The sequence below is a fragment of the Salminus brasiliensis genome, chromosome 10 (assembly GCF_030463535.1).
Source record: "Salminus brasiliensis chromosome 10, fSalBra1.hap2, whole genome shotgun sequence".
In the NCBI taxonomy this organism is placed as follows: Eukaryota; Metazoa; Chordata; class Actinopteri; order Characiformes; family Bryconidae; genus Salminus; species Salminus brasiliensis.
Genome location: NC_132887.1, coordinates 40,389,517 through 40,409,853, shown reverse-complemented (window position 1 = coordinate 40,409,853; position 20,337 = coordinate 40,389,517). Strand labels below are relative to the sequence as shown.

The 20,337-nt window shown below is 43.9% G+C and overlaps 1 protein-coding gene across 2 annotated transcripts; it reads left to right on the top strand.

The window, feature by feature from the left end:
- Positions 1-2,208: 2,208 nt before the first annotated feature.
- vax1 (ventral anterior homeobox 1) lies at positions 2,209-20,337 on the top strand. Of its 2 annotated transcripts, XM_072690614.1 has the most exons (5): positions 2,209-2,264; positions 6,304-6,471; positions 11,787-12,351; positions 15,304-15,491; positions 18,676-20,337. In XM_072690614.1, the coding sequence occupies exons 3-5, from the start codon at positions 12,129-12,131 to the stop codon at positions 19,234-19,236; spliced, it is 972 nt and encodes a 323-aa protein (XP_072546715.1). In that variant the 5' UTR covers positions 2,209-2,264; positions 6,304-6,471; positions 11,787-12,128; the 3' UTR covers positions 19,237-20,337. The 2 variants fall into 2 exon arrangements, with proteins under 2 accessions (XP_072546715.1, XP_072546713.1); XM_072690612.1 differs by lacking the exons at positions 2,209-2,264; positions 6,304-6,471 and having other exon boundaries at positions 11,377-12,351.

The window sequence follows — 20,337 nt, the reverse complement described above, 5'->3', positions numbered from 1 at the left end:
ATGCATTCATTAGAAGGGGTGTCCACAAATATTTGGACAGTGTTGCAGCACTAGAGAGCTCCTTTGTATGAGGGAGGCAAAGTAGCTGAGCTCAGATAGCGGCCCATGGGAAAGCAGCCTGTCGGCCGAGGCGAGACGCGACCGCAGGCTTTGCGTACAGCCGGACGTGAGAAAGATGGTGGAGGGTGATGCTGGTGGTGTCACACCTCGGCCTGGAGAGCGAGACGCCTCCTCAGCTTTAACAGCCCACAGAATTTCCATAGCAGATGGTTCAAATTAAACACCTCGAGACCAGAAACCACACGTTTTACATACAGCTCTGCTCACGCTCCTCACTCAGCAGCAGCTCCAGCAGGAGTCTCAGTTCCACTCGGGTTCTTAGGGAGGTTCTCCATCTGAGTCTCGGTTCCTCTCAGTGGTTCTTCTTGATGTTCTGAGGATGTTTCTGGATCTTGGTTCTTCTAAGTGGTTCTTCCTTATGTTCCCAGGAAGGTTCTCCTTGTGTGGCTCGGTTCCTTTCAGTGGTTCTCACCATGTTTTAAAAGAGGTTCTCCTTGTGTGGCTCAGTTCCTATTGGTGATTCTTCCTTGTGTTCTAAGACAGGTTCTCCTTTAAGTCTTGGTTCCGCTGAATGGTTCTTCCTCATGTTCTTATGGAGGTTCTCCTTGTGTGGGTCGGTTCCTTTCAGTGGTTCTCCCCATGTTCTAAGAGAAGTTCTCCTTTAAGTCTTGGTTTCGCTCAGTGGGGTTTTCTTCTTGTTCTCCGATAGGTTCTCCTTGTATGGCTCGGTTCCCTTCAGTGGTTCCTCCTCAGTGTTCTAAGGGAGGTTCTCCATTTGAGTCTTGGTTCCTTTCAGTGGTTCTTCTTCATGTTCCTAGGGAGGTTCTCCTTGTGTGGCTCGGTTCCCTTCAGTGGTTCCTCCTCAGTGTTCTAAGGGAGGTTCTCCATTTGAGTCTTGGTTCCTTTCAGTGGTTCTTCTTCATGTTCCTAGGGAGGTTCTCCTTGTGTGGCTCGGTTCCCTTCAGTGGTTCCTCCTCAGTGTTCTGAGGGAGGTTCTCCATTTGAGTCTTGGTTCCTTTCAGTGGTTCCTCCTCAGTGTTCTGAGGGAGATTCTCCTTTTGAATTTTGGTTCCTTTCAGTGGTTCATCCTCATACTCCCAAAAAGGTTCTTCTTTTGAGTCTTGGTTCCGCTCAGTGGTTCTTCCTCATGTTCTAAGGGAGGTTCTCTTTGTGTGGCTCAGTTCCTTTTCAGTGGTTCTTCCTCGTGTTTTTAGGAAAGTTCTTCTTTTGAGTCTCATTACAGTCATTATTTAATGATTAAGTTTTTAATAATTAGTAATTATTATTTATTTATAATTGATTACATTTTATATGTTTGCCTAAAATATTAGATATTAGATATTTAAAATGCAGATTCAAAAACACTGCTTCCGAGGCATGCTGCCATGTGCCGGTTTGACCACATGGTGGCACTGTTGCATTAGCCATGCGGGTTGCACTTCTCTCCCCTGGCGGCAGGGGGCTCGTTTTCACGCTGTCTGTCCTCCTCTCCTCTGCAGTTGAGGAGATCTCTGTGATCCATCTGCTGTTCTTCTTATTTTACTGGTAACTTTAGTGTTTAATGTCTTCTGTAGTTTAGACCTCAGTTTAATTAAGGAAATGATTTAGTCTGTCATAAAATATCATCACATTCAATTTTAATTTTTTTTAAATTATTGTAGTCAGATTTTTTTTAAATAACTGTGCTGAATTCATAAATCTGACAGTAATAATAAATACTAGTAATTATTAGTAATAAAATACTAGTTCAAAATATACAGTAAAACAGTACACTGAGCTGTTTGTTATTTTTATTTGCCAGAGAATTTTATTCTGAAAAACAATAATTAGCATAAACGTTTAGACGATTATTATAATCAGTTACAGCAGCTGGAAACAGGACCTATTTATTTTCAGGACCTTTTAAACCCTGAAGACCTGTAGATTTCTCCATTTCCTTTCCTTGCCCTTTTCAAACAACCCTCCAAATTTATCAAATGACTTCTATTATAATAATCATAACAGCGCTGACTTATAGATTCTAGATTACAGTAATTATTATGCAATTTGTAGTTAATGAATATTCATTCTTAATGAAGTTATATTGAAATTATATTAATATTATTATTATGTTTTTTTTTCTTCTGTAAGGTTGCCATTCTGGAGATACGACAATGTTCCAGAAGTCAGTCAGTCGTCCCCGGTTGAGCGTGTCGGACCTCGAGGTAAATCCTGAATTCCTGATGATGGCAAGTCCTCCAGTGGAGTAACGGGTCTCCTTTTCCACTAAACCACCTCAAACCCTCACCTCAACTCCGTACACACTGTTAGAGGCTTAGTTCAGTCCAGTGTCGCATAGTGTTTGCATATTACAAGTCCAAATATTTGTGGACACCCCTTCTAATGAATGCATTCAGCTACTTTAAGTAGAGCAATCAATATCCAACATCCTGACCTCACTAACTCTCGCTTCTGTCGCTGAATGCAGTCAAATCCTCACAGCAATGCTCTTTCAGAATCTAGTAGAAAGTCTTCCTCTCTGGACAGTTGAGACAGTTACTCCAACAGAAGCAGCAGAAACTCTTTTAATAGTCTTGATTTCACAAGAAACAGTGACTGAACAGGTGTCCCAATACTTTTGTCCGTAAAGTGTAAGTGATCTGGCGGTGTAGAGCTTTCTCTACAGTGTTTCACTCTCTCACCCCAGGGGAAAATGATCATTTAAGGGGTTGTCCCTGCTGTTAAACATGGTGGCGGGTCATTTTTTGACAACACGAGGATTCTAAGAAGCCGAGAAAATCCTGTATTCTATCTAAAATAGCAGATTTTTTTTGGAGGCCTCGCTCGCTCTGTGTGAATGTGGTTAAAACGCTCCGACTGAAAAGGCTAAATGAAGCTGAGACCTCGTCCGTTTGGGAGCTGGAAGTTTAAGCACGCAATCAAGAAAGTGTGTGAGTGTATACAGTGACCTCCCTCAAGCAGAGTGCATCTGCCTCGCCCTCTCTCTCTCTCAGGCGGGGTCCGCGGGTCACTGGGCCACATTTATCCAGCATTGACTCTCCTCCTGCAGGTATTCGCTCCTGTATTGTGATTTTGGAGAAGGGCTTGAGCTGCGTTTGTGCCGTGGAGGGGGGCGGTGTTGTGACTGTATTGATTTTCCAGAGCGAGTGTGCAAGCAGGGAAATGAAGGGCTGTAGATAATAGTGTGTGTGTGTGTGTGTGTGCGTCTGCGTCTCGAGGCCTATTCAGAAGAAAATCATTTCCGTCTGGAAATGGCCAGGTATCCCTCCGGCGCTGCGGAATAATCCACACAACAGTGAGCGCGGCTGCAGGTGTCATCACAGCAGAGACACACACCCAGAATTACACGCCGATCTGGCACTTTAGTGTCCGGCGCCGCTGTTTGTGTAACACCTGTGTTTGGGTTTGCTGAGTGGTTCTGTAGCCGATATAACGGACTGGCTCTGCCGTCAACATTCCCGCCATGGACCAGAGTGAAAACACTGACGCAGGATCGGTTCTAACCAGTGGCTCCTAATGACCACACTTTTACCCCACCAGTAATACTGCTCCACCCACACTTTACCCACCAGGTCTGTCCCACCACTTGTTTTAGCCACCAGTTACACCCCACCAGTTACACTACATCAGTTACACCCCACCAGTTCAACTACACCAGTTACACCCCACCAGTTACACTACGCCAGTTGTACCCTACCAGTTACACTACACCAGTTACACCCCACCAGTTCAACTACGCCAGTTGTACCCTACAGTTACACTACACCAGTTACACCCCACCAGTTCAACTACACCAGTTACACCCCATAAATTATACTACACCAGTTGTACACCACCAGTTATACTACACCAGTTACACCCCACCAGTTCAACTTCACCAATTCCACTACACCAGTTACACCCCACCAGTTACACCCCACTAGTTACACCCCACTAGTTGTACCCCACCAGTTCTGCCCCACCAGTTTTCTTCCGTCTGCAAGATTATGGGTAAACCTAATCGCTCCAGCTCCAGCATCTGCACCCCCATCTTCTCTGTGCAGTCCTTAATCTGAACCCGGCTCTCATTACTGGGAGGATTCCGATTAAAGTGGGGTTTAGCTTTGTGTTGCTGTCTCGGGGGTCCGGAGCGGCTCCCATTAGGATCAGCCCAGGCCGCCGATCGGCGCGGAAGTGCCATTAGCAGGTTTTTGAGAGTGGCCGCAGCACTTCTGATAATCAGCAGCAGCATTAATATCGATGTTTTATCAGAGGGAAGCTGCCTGACTGCGAGGAGCCGCTTCTGTGGTGTAGATGTTCAGGTTCGTTTATTACAGGCCTCGAACCCCCTCTATAGGGTTAAATCTGGAGTGTTGGAGGCTCTTTATGTCTGTCTGTGTGTGTGTGTGTGTGTGTGTGTGTGTGTGAGTGCTCTCTGTTTAACCTCATGCTAACGGCGTTGCGTGATGAAGTATTAAAGTGGATTACTCCTGCTGTGAGTGCAGTTGTTCTCAACACACACAGCCTAGGGGTCTAGGGGTCCACCTAGACACACACACATATATACACACACTCACACACACTTATAGAACACTAAGACATTCTCTCTCCCATAACTCATTAATTTTCCCTCTTTTTGTCTTCTTTCTTGTATTGCTACATATACACACACACACACACACACACACACACATATATATATATATATATATATATATATATAATGTGTTAACTGTGATATATATCCAAATTGTGTAATATATCCAAATTTTTGAATTTGTAAAGAATTATTCACACAGTGTCCAGAATCTGCTACAGCGGAGATACATGGTTTTCATTACACACACACACACACACACACACACACACACATATATATATAATATACTATATATATATAGTATATATATATATATATATATATATATATATATATATATATATATATAGTTTTTTTAATTATTGTTTATTTATTTATTTTAATTATTATATTTTCACGTTTACCTACATCTAATGGGATCTGCTCATCTTACTAAAATAGGTCCCAGGTCCCACTGTTAGCACTGTCCCAGGGTAGCACTGTCCCAGGGTAGCACTGTCCCAGGGTAGCACTGTCCCAGGGTAGCACTGTCCCAGGTTAGCACTGTCCCAGGTTAGCACCGTTAGCACTGTCCCAGGTTAGCACTGTCCCAGGTTAGCACCGTTAGCACTGACCCAGGTTAGCACTGTTAGCGAGGCCAGTTGATCACAGCACATTAAACAGTATTTTGAGCAGCCAAACCTCAGTGGGAACTCCACTGTCCACAGGTAGACGCTGGACTGATGTAATGAGACGCTGATGGACAGCAGTGCTGATCAACTGCACAGTAACAGTTATGGTGGCGTTCCAGGTGAAGTTTCCTACCAGAAACTCCGGACCTCGACATCCCGGTTCTAATGGATCACAGCAGCACTTTCAGCTCCGCCGCGGTAGCGCTTACCACCCGGCCTCCTTCTGCATTCGCCAGTGTACGCTTAGTTTATGGCCCATTTACACAACACTGAGACACAAACCTGATGTCCAGCCTGTCACTCTCTCTCTCTCTCTCTCTCTCACACACACACACACACACACACACTCAGATAAGTGTATTTCTGTATAGTTAGTGCATCCATTAGCCACGAAGAAATATGTGTGAGCGAATAAGTGAGCGAGGAAGAGAAAGAGAGAGACAGTGAGGCTGTAAGATAGACAGATAAAGAGGGAGAGAGAGTAAAATAATGGGAGAGCGAGCGAGCGAGAGAGAGAGAGTGTGTGCTTTGAGCTCCATCTTGTTCTAATAGCTCATTATTGCTGATTAGGACGGCCTCCTCTAGATGGCTGCTACCTTTTTAGCCGCTAATGTTTTTGGCACCTCTTTACCGTCTCACACACATTAATGGCACGGAGCCACAACATCACAACACCGCTAACACACCGGAGGCGGGCCGCGATTAAAGCCTTATTACAGTCCTTAATGAAAAGCCCTGTCCTTGTGTGTGTGTGTGTGTGTGTTACACAAGAGGACGATTGTTGAGGAAGATAGCACTAGCGCTTAGCATTTCAGACACAGATGAATGGGAGCTTACCGAGAGGACAAAAAGAGAGAGATGAAAAATCTAGCATTTCAATATATATATATATATATATATATATATATATATAAAGTCATGCACACTATATTTGCACACTAAATGGACTAAAGTATTGGGACGCCTGCTCATTTCTTCCTGTTTTTGTTGCAGTAACTGTCTCTACTGTCCAGGGAAGCTTGCTGTGAGAATTGCATTGATTGCATCGACCGTTAGTGAGGTCAGGATGTTGGATGATGATCACCACCCCATCTCATCATCCTCAACTCATCCAAAAGCGAATTGGATGGAGCTCCTCCACCATCATTCCAGAGAACACAGGTAACTCCACTGCTCCACAGCTGTAAGTGCTGGGGGGCTTTATACCCCTATATAGCCCACACCTGGCATTATTAGGCAGCATGGTGCCAATAGGGTCATGATGTTAATCTGCTCCTGCAGAGAGTCCTATTCTATTGGCAGTACTTCTTCTCTACAGGGACTAGACAAGCTGTGTGTGTGCATTTGCACATCAGTGTTTTAGCATAAACTTGACGGGCTATAGTTTGGACCTTTGTTGGTCTTAGGCCGGGTTGGTTAGAAGGGGTGTCCACAAACGTTTGGACATATAGTGTATGTGGCAGGTTTACCTTCATGGTCCAGCAGAGGATCCAAAATGACCAGTGCTTTTGTGCTGCCCGAGCTGAGACTGTTAAAGTGGATTGAGGGTGAGTGGAGCTGTCTACCCTTCTCTCTCTCTCTCTCTCTCTCTCTCTCTCTGTAATCTTTCCTCTAATAGCTGTTAAATGTTCTCGCTCAGTGTTCTCAAACTCGCCCAAACTGACCCATAATTACCCAAAGTGGTTCCTGAGGTATCCCAGGTGGATCCTATGATGGTGCTGTGCTACCTCAGATACCAATTTACCCAACCTTCTGTCCAAGCCCAGTCCGAACCTCAACACCACGTTCTGAGAATGAACCTGGCCTAAGCCCAACCAAGGTCTCTCCATCCCATCATCACCCACAATAATTGCTGTGATATCCCAGGGGGTTTCTAGGGTAGAGACAGTTACTCCAACAAAAGCAGGATCAGCTCTTTTTAATACCCTTGATTTCAGAAGAAACAGGGAATGAGCAGGTGTCCCAATACTTTTGTCTATTTAGTGAAATATTAATGTGCTGTTTGCTCGACAGCCACAACTGAAGCCCAAACACTCTAAAGACAAACACTGTGTGGGAGAGCCGTGTTCAGTCCTTCCTGAGGCCTGACGAGCAGGCACACACACACACACACACACACACACACACACACACACACACAGACAACTAAAAATAACTCATTAAACAAGCAAGGCGGGAACCATGCTGCTGAAAGTTGTAGCTGCAGAGTGACGTGACGCTGAATGTAGACAAGCTGGCGGTGCTGCGTTTAGATTCATACACTGATTTAAACACAGCCAGTTTAGATCAGCTAACTGATTACACACACACACTCACACACACTGATCTAATCAAACACATAAACACACACTGATCTAATCACAAACACACACTGATCTAATCATACACATACACACACTGATCTAATCATACACAAACACACACTGATCTAATCATACACAAACACACTGATCTAATCATACACATACACACACTGATCTGATCACACACACACACACACACTGATCTGTACAAACACACACCGATCTGATCACAAACACACTGATCTGATCACAAACACACTCCGATCTGATCACAAACACACTGATCTGATCACAAACACACTGATCTGTACAAACACACACCAATCTGATCACAAACACACTGATCTGTACAAACACACACCAATCTGATCACAAACACACACTGATCTAATCATACACATACACGGTTTGGATCGGATCTGATGTAATCACACCTGTGGTTTATGAAGGTGGGTCTGAGGACATTGTGAGTGTGAGGGTATTTAGTGCCAGATTCTAAAGAACCGCAGGGCTGAATCTGAATAGGATTAAACACGTCTAATTGAGCTGTTGTAATCAGACACAGGCTCGTGTGTAGCCTCCGTCTACGCTGCTCGAGTCTGTATGTGTTCAGTGGAGTAGCAGCACTAACAGTGGCGCTCTCGCATATGTGGGTGTAATCTGCTGAATGGTGTCTGAGAGATGCAGAGCGTCCGCCTGCTCTGCAAATGAAAAGTAGAGGCAGTTAATTTTTCCCATTAGCACACTAATTCATACTGGATACTGAATAATTCATACACAGATACCAAACATTTCATAGTAATTACTGAATAATAAATAGTAAATAATTCACAGTCAGTACTGACAAATACTAAATATTCATACTATATAATATATAGTAAATACTAGTAATTCATAGTGGATACTGAATATTTCATTGTTGATACTAAATAATTTATAGTAGATACTGGATCATTTATAATGAATAGTAAATAATTCATAGTGGTTACTGAATATGTCGCAGTAGAATGGATACTGAATAATTCATAATAGAAAATGAATAACTCAGTAAATACCAATCAAAGCAGAGGCTGAATAATTTATAATGAATAGTGAATAATTCATAACGGATACTGAATCATTTATAATAGTTACACCTAGTCGATACTGAACAACTAATATAAGATAATGAATAATGCATAATAAGCACTACATAATTCACAGTGGATATTTTTCATATAATTGATAGTAGATACCGAATAATTCATACTGCATACTGAATCTTTTATACTAGTTACTGAACTCATAGTGAATACTGAATAATTCACAGTGGATACTACATAATGTATACTAGATACCAAACAATTCATAATGGATACTGAATCATTTTTAGTAGACAGTAAATAATTCATAGCGGATACTTTTTTATTTATATAAAAAAGATTTTTTTATTTATACTATAAATTTTCATTTATAATACTTTCTAAATAATTCATTTGGATATACTTAATAATTCAAAGTACATTTCACTCGATAAAGTCACTTTCTGTGAGTATATAATAAGTATAGAATCAATCATCAAACCATTTTACAGAAACACATATTCAGTAATGTGATCAGGTTATAAAAGTGCATGTTGAAAAATTGTAAACTTGTAAACTTTACAGTATATTTAGTGATAAAACCACGTCCTGAAAGTATACATCTAATCATAAGGTCACTTTTGAAGAGTACAGAAGTAAGGTCACTTTAGGAGGGTATAGAAGTAAGGTCACTTTAGGAGGGTATAGAAGTAAGGTCACTTTAGGAGGGTATAGAAGTAAGGTCATTTTAGGAGGGTATAGAAGTAAGGTCAGTTTTTAAGGGGAATAGAAGTAAGGTCAGTTTAGGAGGGTATAAAAGTAAGGTCAGTTTAGGAGGGTATAGAAGTAAGGTCAGTTTTTAAGGGGAATAGAAGTAAGGTCAGTTTTTAAGGGGAATAGAAGTAAGGTCAGTTTTTAAGGGGAATAGAAGTAAGGTCAGTTTAGGAGGGTATAGAAGTAAGGTCAGTTTTTAAGGGGAATAGAAGTAAGGTCAGTTTAGGAGGGTATGGGTGTGTAAACGCAGCCACTGCTATAGCGAAACTTTGTACAATGGAAATGGCGACTAGAATTGAATGCAGTTACTGAAGCCTGGTTTCAGTTCCTTTAGCTCACCAATCCCAACACGAGTGGAAGGGCAGCTGGCGTGCTGAAGTGATGACGTTTTGCTGTAGATTAAGGAACGTATGATCAAAGGGGGATATCACATGACATTGCAGATGCCTCCGTTTTGCTGAGATGTCATTTTTCTATGCAGTGCGCACTTCTGTCCCGGGACCCCTCGCCGCCTCGTCCTTTGTCGGGCCGTGGAGTTGAGGCCACACAGCTGGTCACTGTCAAACCAAACCCTTGTTTTTTTTTTCCCAAGCTTCAACTTCAACAGCACCCCCCCCCCTCTCTCTCCCTCTCTCTCTCCCTCTCCCTCTCCCGGAGCCCTCTCCTTACCTTTTCTTCAAACAGTCCCTCCCCTCCTCCACTTAGCTCTTCTTCTTTAAACAATCTCTCCCTCCCTCTCTCTCTCTCTCTCGTTCTCTCTCTCTTGCTCTCTCTCTCTCTTCAACAGGCCGCTCGCATCCACACACACTCTGTGAATGAAGTTAGTGCAGCGGAGAACACCCCCTCCCCACACCCCCCCCCTCCCCACACCTCCTCCTCCTCCTCGTTCTTCCCACTACTCCCTAGCAGACACACTCGCTGAATTGTTTGTTAATAGTCCAATTAGATAATTGCCATCTTTCTCCCCTTGTGCTCTCTCTTTCCCATACAGCAGTGAAAGGCTTTACGGAGAGGGAGGGGGAGGGAGGAGGTGAGGTGGGGGGTCAGAGGGAAGAGGGAAAAGCCCCTCTGGCCCAACAAGGTGACAAGAAGGGCCCGGGCGAGCGGCTGTTGGCTTGAATTGAATCATTGTTGCCTAATCAATGGTCTTATTGGATTACCCACCGCCGCCATTCTCCCAGATATTGTCGCCGCCACAATGAAAATAGCCCAAAGTGGGGTGGGTGAGTGGGTGGGTGGGTGTGCAGCAGGCTGGAAGGAGGGTGTGCGAGTGTGTGGGTGGGTGGCGGGCGGTGGGCTGCTTTGCTGCTTTGCTTGAGCTTGTGTGAGTGTGTGTGTTCAGGCTGTGGGCAGGTTGTTATTTTTATTTGACAGTATTTTTGGGTGGGTTTAAGAAAAACAGAGAGAGAAAGAAAGAGAAGGAGGCAGTTTGCTGTGGGCGTTCGAGGCTAGAACCTCGCTTTTAAAGGCCGGAACGTGACGTTCTCTTTTTCCGACAGCGTCCAGGTAACTCCTCCAAGGTCCGGTGGGCTTTTCGGGTCCCTAGCGGGTCCCCTTTTGTAAGTGGTAGGAGAAGTAGATTCCAGTTTATCCACCTGTTCTTATTCATCTCAGCTCTCTCGTTCTCTCGCGCTCAGCCGCTCTCTCTCGCGCGCACTCTCGCGCTCTGTCCATGTGTGTCATATCCATCGTAGCGTTCAGGAGCGAGCGGTCCGAGTGTGAATGTGCCGGCTGCTCGATTAGAGATTAAAACAGCAGAGCCAAAGCCGAGCCAGAGAACCCCCCCACCAGAGAACCCCCCCCCCCTCCCCACTCCTACTCCTCCCCTCCCTCCCCGTCCCGGGACACCCGGGGCTGGACTGGAACTTTTTTTCCTCAAGGGCTGTCCCTCGGTTGTGTGTGTGTGTGTGTGTGAGAGTGAGTGAGTGCCTGAGAGTGTGCATGCGCTCTCTTTCGTGATCCGAGACCAATCATTTGACTGGGATCCTTTGCGTGAGTGTGTACGTGCGTGTATGTATGTGTGCGTCTGTGTGAATGAGTGTGAATGTGTGTGTGTGAGGAACGAGGGCTGGAAGAAGAGGGGTCGTAGGCAGCGCACCCCTCCATTAGCGCCGCAATATATTTCCCCCCAAACAATTTAGCGCGTTCAGGGAGGTTACGCAAATCCCGAAAAGTGCGGTGCGAAATTACCGTAATCAATTCCGAACGAGCGAACGATGCGTCCGTCCGAAGCCCTGATTGTTCGGAGAACGTCCCTATCAGCCTAACGAGGAGAGGGGGGATGCCAAATTGCGTTTTCTTTTTTTTTTTTTCTTCTTCTTTTGCCTTTTTTTCCGAGGAAAAAAGTGCGGGCGATCACTGGGCGAAGAAGAGGAAGAAGCTAACGCTGGACACTGATAATAGAGCGCTGGAACGATGAGGCATTAGCTCCTTGGCTCCAGCGTCCCAATAGCTGCTGTTGTTCCGCACGCGGTGGGACAAAACAACCCGGCATTATCGGGAGCGTCGGACTAACGGGATACTCTCCTGTTCTCCCGTTTTCTCCTCTTTCCTTTTTGTTTTTTTTTCTTTGGCCCAACAAAGAAGGAGGAGGAAGAAGAAGAAGAGGAGGAGGAGGAGGAGAAGAGGAAGAAGAAGGCAAAGAAAGAGAGTCGTTTCTCCGAGCGGGACGAGGCCAGCAATGGATGTCCGGTACAGCCAGGAGCCGGAGCCCGGGATGGTGCTGAAGAACGGACTGAAGGAGGGAGGGAAGGAGGGCAAGGAACCCCACCAGGGCAACCTTTCCAAAACGCTGCTGAAGGAGCCGCAGGAGTCCTTCGGCCCGTCCGGAGCTGTGGAGAACCATGAGAAAAGCAGGACAAGCTCGGGGGATCCGGACTACTGCCGGAGGATACTGGTCAGAGGTAAGGGTCTGGAGGCTCTGTAGAGTAGCAAGGGTGTCTTCGGGGTGGCGTGGGCCAGTGTGTTCTTCCTAAATTCTGATAGGAAATTCTTCCCTGAAACTGATTTCACAGAGCGTCTGGGATGGAGTTCTTATCGGAATGGAGCTCTAAGACCAGCTTCCATAGAAGCTATCCCACGTCTCCTGGGATAATGTTGTGGTCAGGTTTCCCAAAATTCCCAATTTCTTATTGGAATTAAATGATAGGGATCAGCTCCAGCGGAAGCAGGACCGGTGTGGTCCAGTTTAGGAATTCTTTAATCTTTTTTTTTTTTTTTTTTTTTTTTTTGGAATTAATTTCATATATGGAAACAGCTCCTGTTAAAGCAGACGCATTTGGCCTGTTTTATATCAGATCTAATCAGAATTTCTAATTTCCACTTTCCATGGAGGCAGTCATGTCTGGTTTGGTTTATAGATGATCCAGATCTTACTGGAAATCCAAGAACAATCCCGGGTTCCAGTTCTGCTCCAGTGACGGTACTCGAGCAGGCTTGTGGTCTGAATTTGAAGCCTCTCTCAGAGTGATGCACTCCGGGGACGGTGGACACTCAGTCCTGGTCTGCTGTTCCGGGTTTAGAAGTGTGGCAATGGGATGGATTTCAGGTTAATTTCAAACTACGGCAAAAAAATATATATATATATGTTTATATTTATATATTTTTCCTGTTGTTTAAAAGAAAGATATTTAAAATAAAGGGATTAGTCTAATAAAAACACAAAATTTGTATTGTAATTAATATATTTAATACCTAATCAAATATCAATACATATATATTTTAAAATAGTAAGTAAGTTATTGCAGCATATCTGTAAATAAATATATAGTATTACAAATAATTATATATATAAATATAGTTACAAATATATATGTAATTCTTTGATATAAATGTCTAAATAAGTGTAAATAAGTACAATATATGGCAAATGTGGCATGTGCAAAAAAAAATAAGGTGGATTTTATGTTATGTTTTACTTTTTCACTTTAAAAAAATCACCAAAATCGACGTTTAAGTTTGTATCCTGTGCAGGATTTGTAATAAACATTTTAGAAATTATTTTTTTAAGTATTTGAACATATTTGTAGTTTTAAAATCAGGTGTACGTTTAATTTCACAGAATCCCAGAAAGAAGGGAATAAATTCCCAGTTTTGTTCTGATCACTTTTAAAAAGGAAGAATCTCAGTTTCCGGTGTTAATTTTAAGTTGGGCGGTGAATCCTGAAGTCGTGTGTTGAGGGAGATAAATCATAAATATCGAAAATGTCATTTTTGGGCTCATTTTTATTTATTTATTTATTTCTAATGTATGTTTAACCCTCAGCACCGTGCCTCCCCAACTGGACTGAGGTCCGGTACCTGATAGCCCTGAAGAAGCGGATAAAGCCCCATCGTGTCGCTCGCACGCCATCCGTAATCCCCGACCCGAGGGCTGGAAAATTGGGTTTAAATTTACATCTCTTTTAAAGCAAGTGCACTAAAAAGTTCCCGCTGCGCCGCTCGGTAGCTCCCGAGAATCCTCAGGCTGTGAGATCCGTGTCTTATTTACCCTCCCGAACTCCATCACCATCACGCCGAGACCTGATCAAACGCCAATGAAATTAAGCTGATGAAACGATTGTCTTATTTCCTCCGGCCGTGACCGAGTAATTGAGCGGCGCGCCTGCTTCACACTCTGGAGGCCTGGAGGTCCGGTTGGAGGCTAAATCAGGGAAGCTTCTGAGCGTGGAGTAATTTAATCAGACATTTTGAGTCATGTTGATTTTTGAAAAATTATTTTTATTGTGGTTTAATATTAATATTGTTGCTTTAATTGTTATTGCAAATAGAAAAAGACTTTAGATGTTTTTATTTTTTCATGTAATAATATTAGTTTTTGTTTATGTTCATTTACATTGTGTTTATTAGAACTGATAATTATATAATGTTACATTTAAAATTCGTTTTAGTTTAAAACTTTTTATTCTAATTCTGAATCATTTAGTCACTTTTAAGTCGTTCGGATTCTTAAAACAAAAAAAAACAATAATAAAAACAAATATAGAAAAGATATTTCATTAATTTTCATATTTCTAAAGTCAATTTTTGATGGTAGAGGTTGAGAGAAATTGTCTGTGTGGTTTTAAGTGGAAATTTAAACTCCAGTTCTCGCGGGAAAAGCCACTGGAAAGGTTCCAAGATCAGATTGGGAGCAGAAAAATCAGGGGAGTAAACACACAACACGCTGACGCAACCCAGCTACATGATCTGATACACCCTCCTTCTGATTTTCAAGCTAAATCAGGAGGATCAGTACTAATAATTAATTTAAATTAAGTGTTTCTAGTATTAAAACTATTGAATTACTTTGATATTTTGATATTAGTTTTTTTTGGCTCGTCTTTTTATTTGCTGTCTTGCTTTTTCTTATTAGTGACAGATGTTTTCAGCTCGGTTCTCCATGGAAACGTCACATATGCAAAAAAAAAAAATGTTTCCATTTTATAATCGAACATTAAAATATAATAAACATATTTTTTATTTTCGAAACAGATCAGCGCTTTCTTTTTTTTTCTACGCTCTAAGAAAAAAAGGGTCTCATCCAGAACCACTAGTCCTGCTAGCGGAACCCTGTTTGGAACCCTGTATAAAACCATTTTTTTAGCATTTGTGAATAAAACCCATTACAAAAGGTTTTCCACAAATGTGAGGACCCCCACCACCACCACCACCCCCCCTGAGTCAGATGTCGGTTTAGGCGTCCATCTGGTTGTCTGGGTTGTCATGCTTCTTAACAGAACCTCTGTCTTTGCTCAAGAACCCTTGGAGAACCCTGTTTTTAAGGCCTGCACTGTGGTAGGGGTTGTGTATTTATTACGAGTGTATGTTAAAGCTTGTTGGTTCTAAACGGGATGTGACTGTGCGTTTGTGCTCAGATGCCAAAGGCTCGATCCGGGAGATCATCCTGCCGAAGGGTCTGGATCTGGACCGGCCCAAGCGGACCCGGACCTCCTTCACGGCGGAGCAGCTCTACAGGCTGGAGATGGAGTTCCAGCGCTGTCAGTACGTCGTGGGCCGAGAGAGGACGGAGCTCGCGCGCCAGCTGAACCTGTCCGAGACTCAGGTACACACACACACACACACACACACGCTAAAGCATTAGCATCCTCTGACTCTGTTTGCTCTAAAATGTGCAGAAAATGCTGCAGTTCATTTCATTCACATATTATTTATGCTTTAAACTAACAACAAAAAAAAAAGTGACGGAGGGTACCCAAACTTTTGCATGCACACATATACATGACGGATGAAGCTAATGTGTCTGGGCAGGCGCTAACATTAGAATAAGTGCAGGTGACCTTGTGTGACACCACAGAGCTGGAAAATGTCAGATATAAACGTAGCATTTGGCTTCAATCATAATAAACCAATAATCACACACTCTCTTTCTCTCTCTCACACACACACACACACACACACCGCTGCTGGAGCTGCACTGAACAGGGCCCCTGTATGTGGGTCCACACTCTCATAAGAGGCTACACCTCAGTCTCGGAGTTTCTGAGTGTCTCGGAGTTTCTGAGTGTCTGAGAAACAGAGACAGCAAACAGAGCCTGTCTGTCTTTCTGCCTATACTAACTGTCCAAATGTTTGCGGACACCCCTTCTAATGAACGCATTCAGCAACTTTAAGTTGCACCCATTGCTGCTGACACGGATGTGCAAATGCACACACACACAGCTTGTCTAGTCCCTGTAGAGAAGAAGTACTGCCAATAGAATAGGACTCTCTGGAGCAGATCAGCATCATGACCCTATTGACACCATGCTGCTTAATGCCAGGCGTGGACTAGAGGGGTGTAATAAAGCCCCCCAGCATTGAGAATCTGTGGAGCAGTGGAAGAACTGTGTCCTTTGGATTGATGGTGGTGGAGCTCCATCCAGCACTTTTAATGTGGGATGAGTTGGGGAGTTGGGGATGATGAGGTGGGGTGGTGTTCATTATCCAGCATCCTGACCCCACTAACTCTAGCTCTTGTCGCTGAATGCAATCAAATCCTCACAGCAATTCTCCTCCAAAGTCTAGTAGAAAGTATTCTTCCCTGGACAGTAGATACAGTCACTCCAACAGAAGCAGGAGAAACTCTTTTTAATAAGCTTGATTTCAGAAGTAGCAATGAATGAGCAGGCGTCCCAATACTTTTGTCCAAATAGTGAAATTATGCCTATCTATCCACTAATCTGTCTGTGAATCTGTATGTCAAAAAGCTTTGTCTCTGTTTTGAAGATGCTCCTCTAAGCCAATGAAAGCAGAGTCTATGAGTGTGTGTGTGTGTGTGTGTGTGTGTGTGTGTGTGTGTGTGTGTGAGACAGTGTTTGGCTGTGGGCAGGCTGTAATATAGCTCCTAATGGTCTGGCTATGATGACATTAATCAGCATCATAACTGCTGTGTGTTCATTCACTGCAGCCGCTCTCCTCCTCCTCCTCCTCTTCCTCCTCCTCCTCCTCCTCTCGTCCACGCGAGAGCTGAGCTGTGTGTAAGAGCGTTGTGTAAGCACGGCATTCTTTTTAGAGAGTGTGTGTGTTAGAAGTCAGGCTTAAAAATAAATAAATAAATAAATAAAAATATCATGACGTGTTTCCCCCTCGTGCTCGGCTCTGGGGTCAACCGGAGGTCAGCGGGTTGAGCTCACGAAGCTGAACTACTGAACTATGAGCCCGCTCTCGCGCTGCTCTCGCTTTCTTTCTCTCTCTCTCGTTTATTTTGTTTCCACCTCTCTTTATCTCTCTTCCTCCATCTCTCCATTTATCTCCATTTCTTTTTCCTTTACCCCCCTCACCCCCCCTCTCCCCCTCCCCCTCTTCTGTCTGTATTTCTGTCTCTTTCTCTCTCTTTTTAATCTCTCTCGCTCTCTTTATCGATGTCTCCATCTCTCCATCTCTTTTTTCTTTACCTCTCTCTCTCTCTCTCTCTCTTTTCCCCCTTCTCCCCTCTCTCTCTCGCTCTCTTGTTCTTTCTCTCTTTTCCCCCCTCTCTCTCTCGCTCTCTCTCTCTCCTCTGTTCTGGTGCTTGCTTGCTTGTACTTTCGTGTGTGTGTGTGTATGTGTGTCTGTGTGAAGCAGAAAGTTGTAGTGTGTGTGTGTGTGTGTGTGTGAGCTGATAGTTCTGCTGTGTTCCTCTGAGGAGCTGGGTTAGTGGGTCACAGTAGCGGTCAGTTCTGCTCTAATTATGCTAATGCTGAGAGAGAAACTGATTCTCATTGGTCTGATTATTCTGTCTGTTTATTAATTAGGAGTTGATCAGATTTCTGTCTCTTTGATTTATTTCTTCACTTTCATTTAGTTTTTATTTATTTATAAATCTCACCCTAAAGAACAGTGTGTGTGTGTGTGTGTGTGTGTGTGTAACATCACTGGCTGATAAAGTAACTGACTGATTTATTCAGTGATTTGTTTACTGATTTATTTGTTGATTCAGTGATTTATTGATTCAGTTACTGACTTATTGATTCACTGATTTATTGATTCACTGATTCATTGATTCACTGACTGACTGATTCTATGATTGATTGATTTATTGGTTGACTGATTGATATATTGATTCTCTGACTCACTGAATACAGTGAACTTACTGGAGAGTTGACTGGCTCACTGATTTATTGACTATTTGTTTGTGCAACTGAATTAAAAAAGGCAGTCCAGTTTAGCTAGCCGTGGAAATGCAGCTGTTAAATCATCGGTCAGATGGGCAGTACCAGTATCAGTGTCAGGTACTGGGTTACTGTGGCGCTCACCCCCACGTATGGCAATGCATATAGTCCATATATGGCAGCTAAGCTGCAGAAACGGCTTCATATTCACGATTTTGTGATGTCACAAAAATGCACACAACACATTTACAGATATCTGAGCATTGAGCCCACGCCAGTTTTGGTTGACAGAGGTACGTTCAGGCTGAAGTTATGAAGTAATAGAAGAGTATTTCAGCCTGCTTTTCGAATAAGAGCAGACAATATATGGGCAGCCAATCAGAGTAGAGGGTATTTACATACAACTTAAAGGCACACAAATAGCACATTTAGAGACACTTTAGAGAAAGAAAGGTTGTAATGTGGTTAAATAAAAAGGAATAATGGCACACTTTGTTTGTTTGGGTTTATTCTAATGTTATATAGAGTTAATTACAGGTAGACACTCTCACTGACCACTGGCTTTATGTTTATTTGGGTTTATTCTAATGTTATGTAGAGTTAATTACAGGTAGACACTCTCACTGACCACTGACTTTATTTGGGTCCGCCCCCCAGGTGAAGGTGTGGTTCCAGAACCGTCGCACGAAGCAGAAGAAAGATCAGGGTAAAGACTCGGAGCTCCGCTCTGTCGTGTCCGAGACTGCTGCCACCTGTAGTGTGCTGCGGCTGCTGGAGCAGGGTCGTCTCCTGACCCCCCCAGGGCTGCCAGGCCTCCTGCCCCACTGTGGCTCGGCCTTGCGCGCACCCACCCTCGGCATCACCGCAAACGGCGTGTCCTCCGGCGCAAGCGGCGGCGGAACCGGAAGTGCATCCGGGTCGGGTTCGGCAGCCGGGAGCCCCCCATTGCCGGCAGCGACCAGCTCTGGGACGGCGGTGTCTGGGCTGCAGGGGTCGCCCCCGGCCCCCCACAGCCTGTTCAGCTTCCCTGTGCCATCGCTGCTGGGTTCCGTGGCATCCGTGGCTTCCAGGATCTCCTCCTCCGGGCCGCTGGCCATGGCCGGCTCGCTGGCCGGCAACCTGCAGGAACTGTCGGCGCGGTACCTCAGCTCGTCTGCGTTCGAGCCCTACTCGCGGACCAATGGCAAAGAAGTGCTGGACAAGAAAGTTCTGGAATGATCTCTGTTCCTTTCCTTCTTTTTTTTGCGTCTGAAATTTTTGAATTTCTCAATTTTCCTGTTTTTGAAATGTTTCCACGTTTGTTTTTGGCTCTTGAACTTCTTCCCTGTTTTCTTGTTTTTGGTTTTATTTAAGAAACAGAAAATCTCTGTCTGCGTGTCGTCCGTGCCGTGGTTGTGAGTCCGTCAGTCAGTCAGTCAGTCAGTCAGTCTCGCGCTTTTATGTTTTTAGGGGTTTTGTTTCTTCTTTCAAATTCCTCACGTTGTCGGAAGGTCGCGGAAAAGCCAACTCGCGCTTCTCTCTCGCGGAAACAGGAGCTTCTTGCACTAATTTAGAGTCTCAGCACCCAAATCGGAAAGTAAGGATGTGTAGCAAGGGGAAAAGACGCTGTGATTTCGGGGACAACGTTTTCCAACATGATTTTATGTTAGTCAGCCCTGAAAAACACCCTGCGCTAGACTGCCAAACATGGTCTTACAGAGCTGAACAGTGACTCGGATCAGGCCTGTGGGGCTGCTGCTATTCCTCACACTCACAGCTCCAGAACCTACACTCATAGTCTCATAGTACTGAGTTATGGACAGTGCTGTGCAAATATTCTAAAATAAATCTATACAATAATACAGATATATAATCTACACTGTAATATGATGTGCATTATATAATTACTGTGCAAAAAGTCTTAGGCAGTCACAGAAACTGTTTACAGCTCAACTAAAGCCTAATAAACATAAAGTCAGTGGTCAGTGAGAGTGTCTACCTGTAATTAACTCTATACAACATTAGAATAAACCCATTTAATATACAGTAGCTACTGGCTACTGAATCATTAAGTAGCTACTGGATACTGAATCAGTGAGAGTAGCTGCTGGGTACTGAATCGGTGAGAGTACCTACTGGCTACTGAATCAGTGAGAGTAGCTGCTGGATACTGAATCGGTGAGAGTACCTACTGGCTACTGAATCAGTGAGAGTAGCTGCTGGGTACTGAATCAGTGAGAGTAGCTGCTGGATACTGAATCGGTGAGAGTACCTACTGGCTACTGAATCAGTGAGAGTAGCTGCTGGATACTGAATCGGTTAGAGTAGCTACTGGATACT